Source organism: Netta rufina (assembly GCF_964035555.1).
Source record: "Netta rufina genome assembly, chromosome: 6".
Taxonomy (NCBI): Eukaryota; Metazoa; Chordata; class Aves; order Anseriformes; family Anatidae; genus Netta; species Netta rufina.
Window position 1 is genome coordinate 12,797,112 of NC_140129.1, and position 7,470 is coordinate 12,804,581.

Here is a 7,470-nt window from a genome sequence, read left to right on the forward strand (position 1 = left end):
CCATTTCTCGCTGTGTAGAGCAGTGTAGTCAGATGGCTCCAGAACTGGTACCAAAGTCTGAGCCTCTGTAGTTATTCTGGTATTGAGGACTTACCAGGGTTTTGGTCTTCAAGGTTTATTGCTGGCAAACAAGAGGCAACGTGAGATACTCAGGACATCAGCAGCTGGGAGATTTTTAGAGAAAACCTTTTAAACTCCTGTGTGGTTGCAACAGACAATTTCTCAGTCTGTGAAGTCCTGTGCGGCGCAATTGCTCTGGGTGGCTGATAACCTCCTAAGGTGGCTGCATGTGCCTTCGTGCTGATGAGAGTCCCTGCTGCTGTGAGGAAGTTTAAGTAACTTTGCAGGCTAAAATTTGTGAATTTAGATGGAGGCAAAAACAGGAGATGAGCACAAATTTGCTGCCATTTGAAACAAGATTGATGCTACTTACGGAGGCCCTGTTTGATTTGGGGTACCCTACATTCCAGAATCCTGGATTTTGCCTTTTTTTTTTTTTTCTTGTTTGCTGAAAGCTGTCAGGATGCCTTAGACTGACTTGGCAGTCTGAGATTTTCCCAGGTCACAATCTGTCATTCTGAGAGTGTCGTTCCCTCTCTCAGTGACTGTATCCCATCTCCCAATGGCCTAAATATGAAAAAAAATGGAATTTGCCTTAGTGAATTTCTTCCTCCATCTTAGTAAATACTGTTGTACGTTCCCGCCATCTCAAATGTCCTAGCAGTGTCATTCCACATGATAAGTTTACTCTCTTCTTATCTCACTAAGAAATAACTGAAGATACGGCTTTCCTTCCTTCTTTTCTGCTTACTTTTTTTTTCCTTTTGCTTCTCTGATTCTGTGTTACGTTCAACATAAATGTGATGGAGTCATACTGCTTTTACTGCACACACCAGAGCTCCCAGCCGTCTTTTCATTCATACTATGGTTCACAGCAATGACTCTAATGAATGGGACCAGCAGAGAACAGGGGGAACCACTGATGCCATCTGCCCTGTCTTGTAAATAAATACCCAGTAAATGTCTTGCCACTTAGTTTGACATTCCTTACCCTGAATAGTTTCTGTCACTGTATCCATACTGCTGAGAGTTTCTTGCAATACCATTTTACTAGCTCAGAATGTGTCTCACTACATACAGAAATCACAATGGTCCACTCACAGGATAGAAAGTTTGCAGCTCCTTTCCTTTCTCTGCATTGTCATTGCCTGCCAGTGAAACATCTCCTTTCCTCTAACATTTTTCATACTGAATGTCACAAAATGCTTTGCAGATGAAGTCAGTTGTATAAGCCAAAGTAAAAAATAGAAGCTCTAAGGTGATTATTACAGATAGATGACTCAACAGCTCATGGAGTGTTACGGAAAGATGGGGTGGGGAAATAATTAAAAAAAAAAATCAGAATAATCTTTTTGAAGGTTGCTAACAGCCAGAGGGGAAAAAATAGTAATAAAAAAATAACAGTAAATAAGTTCGTGGAAGATTTTACCATGGGAGGTTATTTAGGCGAGCGTATCAGAAAAACCTGCTTAGTCACTAGGTGTATAAAAGCAAGTAATTCAGATAACAAGCCTGACCAAACTGAAAAACCAACATTCTTAGGCGCCCTCCAACAGCTGTAATTGAGAATGAAGAAAAGACTTCATTTCTATAAGCAACTGTTGCAAGCACAAGTAGCTAGTCCTGCCATGTACATATTTCAGAGAGCAGAACATTATTTTTAAATCCATGTCCAGTTTTAGAGAGTAAATTAATTTTAGTAAGCCCATTTATAACTGCCAACTTCTCCTAACAAACATAACAAAAGCTGAAGCTCCATGGTCTTACTGGTATGAGGACACATTGTTCATGGGCAGGAGAGGATATGGGAAACATTTGTCCAACAATTGCTGTTGGAGCTCCCTGAGCCAAACTCTGCTTTCTCGAACAGCCTTACAGGCACCGGTACAGACCGGTGTATTTGCTTAGGCACAATACAAGCGCAATCCTGAATACAAGAGTAAAATAAAAGTAGCAACTTGAATAGTATAGTTCCTCTCTCCTCACAGAGAGGGATGGGGTGGATTGGATAAGACTTGGTCACAGCCTGTCTTTGACCACAGGCTCTTGCAGGCCAGCATGAAGGGGAAAGCAGTCACCACTGTAGGGCATTTGTTGAGCACTCCCCCTCTCTGTGCTGCCCAGGACACCCTCCTTGCCTGAGCCTTCCAGAAGCATGATGGTTCCAGCAATCTGTAGCTTGGTGGTGCACTTCAAAACACAACTATGCTGCAAAAACGCACACTTCTGTCCCTAGTAAATGCATGCTGGTCTAGCTCTAGATCTGCTCATCACTTGGCAGGCCGGTAACATCCCTCCCCTGACCTACGTGTTTTCTCTTGCAGACAGGCAGGGTGTTTCCATAGAGGAAATGCTGCTTTTCTTACAGCCTTCTGGAGTCTCTTTAAGGGCTTGCAGCAATACGGTTGGGGATATAAAATTTCTCCTCTTAGCTCCAGTAACACTGGACGTTTCAAAAAAATCAGCTTTCCCCTAGCTAAAGCTTAGATCTGCATGAATAAAGCGTTTATTCTGCCAGCAAAAACCAACGGTCATGCTGTGATAACAAATCAACCCCCCCACGCTGGGGGAGGCGTTGGCGTGCAGACACGAACATCCCAACAACGCAATCAGCTCATTCTGCAAACGTACCCAGGCGGTGCATTTTTATTTTTTATTTTAATAACTCTGGGCACAGGCAGCTGTTTGCATTTTCAAAGCCTGCTCAGAAAGCAGCCAGTTAATTTTAGTTCGCTCGGGCCACCCTGAGCGAGCCCCCCCGCCCGGCTGTGCCCTGCAGCGTGGAGGAGAGAAGAGGGGTGGGGGGCCCCGGGGCGGCTCCCCCCATCCCATCCCAACCCATCCCATCCCATCCCATCCCATCCCATCCCGTCCCGTCCCGTCCTATCCTATCCCGTCCCAACCCAGCCGATCCCATCCGATCCCATCTCATCCCACCCCGCCCGGCCGCCCCCGGCCCGCCCTGCCCTGGCGGCGATGGGAAAAAGTTGGGCGCAACTTCTCCGCCGCGCTTCGGGCCCCGCCCCCGGCGCGCCGCGGGATTGGCGGGCGGCCGCGGGGCCCGGCGGGCGGGCGCCGGGGATTGGCGGGCGGGCCCCGCGAGGCCCCGCCCCCGGCGCGGTTTGTGAATGGGGCCGGCGGCGGGGGCGGGGCCCGGCGGCGCGCCCGCGCCTATATGGGGCTTTTTGTGCCCGCCGCGGCCGCGGGCCGGGAGCTGCGGGGCGGGCGGTGGCGGCGGGACCGCGGGCGGAGCGGAGCGGAGCGGGAGGCGCGCACAGAACTGCCCCGGCCCAGCGGCGCCCGTCGGGAGCGGAGCCGAAGGGAGGATCGCATCGCATGGCACGGCGCAGTAATTGGATTTTCCAAGTTCTTTAAGCCCCCGAGTGCAAGACACGGCTCAGCCGGGCGCGGTGCTAATCCGCTTAGCCGCAACCCAAAGCCCCGCCGTCGGGGCTCGGCAGCCGGCCGGGGAGCAGCCAGCGCCGCGCCGCCACCGCCGCCGCGGGACCCTGCGCGGAGCCGGCGAGAGCCGTCGCCGCCGGTCGTGCCCGCGCCTCGCCTCCTCCGGCGAGAGCGGCTCGGCAAACTTTCGCCGGGGAAGCGCCGCCGAAGCCGAGGCGGCAGCCTCCGAGCCGCGCTCCGCCGCCGCCCTCCGGGCGCTGCCGATGCCCCTGGGGCGCCGCGCCGCCCGGCTCTGAAGGCCTCCCCGGGGCCCCGGCGATGCGGGCCGGAGGAGGAGCAGCGGCCGGCGGCGGCTGCCCCGTCCTGGGCCCGGCCGCCCTGCTGCTGGCCGCCCTGCTGGGGGTCCCCCCGGCGGGCGCGGCGGCCCACCAGTACCACGGCGAGAAGGGCATCTCCGTGCCGGACCACGGCTTCTGCCAGCCCATCTCCATCCCGCTCTGCACGGATATCGCCTACAACCAGACCATCCTGCCCAACCTGCTGGGCCACACCAACCAGGAGGACGCGGGGCTGGAGGTGCACCAGTTCTACCCGCTGGTCAAGGTGCAGTGCTCGGCCGAGCTCAAGTTCTTCCTCTGCTCCATGTACGCGCCCGTGTGCACCGTGCTGGAGCAGGCCATCCCGCCCTGCCGCTCCCTCTGCGAGCGGGCCCGCCAGGGCTGCGAGGCCCTCATGAACAAGTTCGGCTTCCAGTGGCCGGAGCGGCTCCGCTGCGAGAACTTTCCCGTCCACGGCGCGGGCGAGATCTGCGTGGGGCAGAACACGTCGGATGCCCCACCGGGGCCCGGAGGGGCCGCGGGCCGGGGGGCCACCGCCCACCCCACAGCCGGCTACCTCCCCGACTTCCTCACCCCACCGCAGCCTGCCTCTGGTTTCTCCTTCTCCTGCCCCCGGCAGCTCAAGGTGCCCCCTTACTTGGGCTACCGGTTCCTGGGGGAACGGGACTGCGGAGCCCCCTGCGAGCCGTCGCGGCCCAACGGGCTCATGTACTTCAAGGAGGCGGAGGTGCGATTCGCCCGGCTGTGGGTGGGGGTCTGGTCCGTGCTCTGCTGCGCCTCCACCCTCTTCACCGTGCTCACCTACCTGGTGGACATGCGCCGCTTCAGCTATCCCGAGCGGCCCATCATCTTCCTCTCAGGCTGCTACTTCATGGTGGCGGTGGCCTACGCGGCGGGTTTCTTGCTGGAGGAGCGGGTGGTGTGCCTGGAGCGTTTCTCCGAGGACGGCTACCGCACCGTGGCCCAAGGCACCAAGAAAGAAGGCTGCACCATTCTCTTCATGATCCTCTACTTCTTCGGCATGGCTAGCTCCATCTGGTGGGTCATCCTGTCCCTCACCTGGTTCCTGGCTGCTGGCATGAAGTGGGGCCACGAGGCCATCGAGGCCAACTCCCAGTACTTCCATCTGGCTGCCTGGGCTGTGCCCGCTGTCAAAACCATCACCATATTGGCCATGGGGCAGGTGGACGGGGATGTGCTCAGTGGGGTTTGTTACGTAGGTATCTACAGCGTGGACTCGCTGCGAGGCTTTGTGCTAGCACCCTTGTTTGTGTACCTGTTCATTGGCACTTCCTTCTTGCTTGCCGGCTTCGTGTCCCTGTTTCGCATCCGCACCATCATGAAGCATGATGGCACCAAGACGGAGAAACTGGAGAAGCTCATGGTGCGCATCGGGGTCTTCAGCGTCCTCTACACGGTACCTGCCACCATTGTCCTGGCGTGTTACTTCTACGAGCAGGCCTTCCGTGGCACCTGGGAGAAGACGTGGCTCCTCCAGACCTGCAAAACCTATGCTGTGCCCTGCCCCAGCCACTTTGCCCCCATGAGCCCAGACTTCACAGTCTTCATGATCAAGTACCTCATGACCATGATTGTTGGTATCACAACTGGCTTTTGGATCTGGTCTGGCAAAACCCTTCAGTCCTGGCGACGCTTCTACCACAGACTGAGCACCGGCAGCAAAGGCGAGACGGCAGTATGAGACCCTCCTGCCCTTCCTGGCGCGCACACATGCACACGCACACACACGGAGGAGAGGGATACTCAGCAGAAGGGAGGCAACAGCTCAGCTCCCTCAACACAGAGGAAGGGAGGCTTTTCAAAACTTTCCTTCTCCCAGAGGGTTTAAAAAAATTATTTGCATAAGGGACCAGATGTACCGTGTCCAATGGTGCTCGTGCCCAACTAAGTGGAAGAGCACAGAAAGAGGCTGCTGCTGCGGTGGGAGAGTCCTTCACCTGCCAGGAGTCCCCTTTACCTCTCTCTCCCCCAAGGCCCTGATGCAGGAAAGCAAAACCAGCCCAACTAAAACCATCCTGCCTCGCTCCAGAGGAGCAGAAGGGGAAGCCTGATGTGTCGAGCTGTCCCTGCCGAGACGTAGCCAAACTCTGAATTGCTTGGGTCAAACTGCAGCCCACAGGGCAGCTCCCGAGCCTTAGGTTACTGTCTACTCCTTCAAACGTGGAGCAATCACGTGAGTACTCTATAACCAGCTACAGCCCAGATCATGTGCTGGTGAGATGCCTCTGTTCTGTCAACTTACAAGTTCTTCTTTTTTTTTTTTTAATCTCAGTGATACCTGTTTTAATGATTTCAAAGTGAGAATTCGGCCCTCAGTCTGTTGTTCTTGCTGCTGTGGGGAAGGAGGGGGTTGCTATTCCACACCCTGAAAAGAAATGACTTGTTGCTTTTCAGCAGAAGGCTTTTCCCCCTTGCCTTTGTTCTAGGAGACAAAGGGGGAAACAAAAGTGTTTTCTGTGTAGAAAGGCATAAGCATGGGATCGGTTTTTATGGGCAAACTAACAAAAAGAAGTCGTTGAGGTTCACCCTTGGATGTGAGGAGCTCACAGAAATAAACATTCCTTTTATGAAAAAGGAGGAGGCAGGATGTTCTCGTACTGTTCAATATGGGTTGCTTTTCTAAACTGAAGGAAATGCAAGACTTAGAGGGAAAGAAGAGTGTAACTGAGAGCACCTGCCAAAACAAGATCCATTAAAGTATATAACACAAAGATACTATTTTTTTTTTCTTTCCTTCCCATAAACCTGCTTTCTCTCCTGCTTTGTAGTGAGATTGCTGCAGGTAAAGTCAACATACAGCTGGCTTCTGGGGACAGGAAGAATACTTTTGGCTCATGATGGACCGATTTACTTGCTCCTCAGATTCCCTGAACTGCATTACAATGACTCATGGTGCAGGAGGGGGCTGGGGGGACTGGGTTTTGGTTTTAAAAGAAAGCAGTTATCGCAAGGGAGAAGCCTTTTCATTTTAGCTAAAATACGTCTGTTTAAGTTTCCAGTGATCACATCTTGGAAGGAAGGACACTGAGAAATTAATCATTAAATCCATCGGTTTTGTTTTGAAATGTGACAGATTTTTTCTATTAAATTTTTATGTTGACTTACTCTTTTTTTTTTTTTTTTACATAACTACTTTACCTTTATATTCACTGAAGGGTTGTTTTTATAAGTATATATATGTGTGTGTATTCTTGCCTAAGGACAAAATAGGAAACTCTGGATTTTCAGCAAGTCTCCACCCTATGGCTGCTCTTTTTTTTTTTTTTTTTTTTGGGGGGGGGGGGGGGAATTGTCTGGAACTAAACTTAAAGAGGAGGAAAAAAATGTTCAGGGTGAGGGTGCAGACTGCTGGCTGAAGGCATACCAGTAGTCTGGGCGTGAGCAATGGGCCCATCAGCCAAATCCTTCAGTATATCTGATCTCAGACTTGCAGGGCTTGAGTTTTTGTCTCTTACAATGTGCATGTGGAGAAAAAAGAAAAAAAAAAAAAACAACAACAAAAAAAACACCTGTAAGACAAGTGCAGTATGTATATTTTGTAAATCTCATTTTTTGTAAGAAAATATGTATTTATGTTTTTACTTGTTTTTGGTTTGTTTTTTTTTTTTTTGAAGGTCTGTATGAGGCCCTGCTTCATCCCATGTACAGA

The 7,470-nt window shown here is 52.4% G+C and overlaps 1 protein-coding gene across 1 annotated transcript; it reads left to right on the forward strand.

Annotated features, from left to right (window-relative positions):
- The first annotated feature begins 3,317 nt into the window (after positions 1–3,317).
- FZD7 (frizzled class receptor 7) lies at positions 3,318–7,003 on the forward strand. Its single transcript, XM_084289507.1, has one exon. The coding sequence runs from the start codon at positions 3,781–3,783 to the stop codon at positions 5,500–5,502; it is 1,722 nt and encodes a 573-aa protein (XP_084145633.1). The 5' UTR covers positions 3,318–3,780; the 3' UTR covers positions 5,503–7,003.
- The last annotated feature ends 467 nt before the right edge of the window (positions 7,004–7,470 follow it).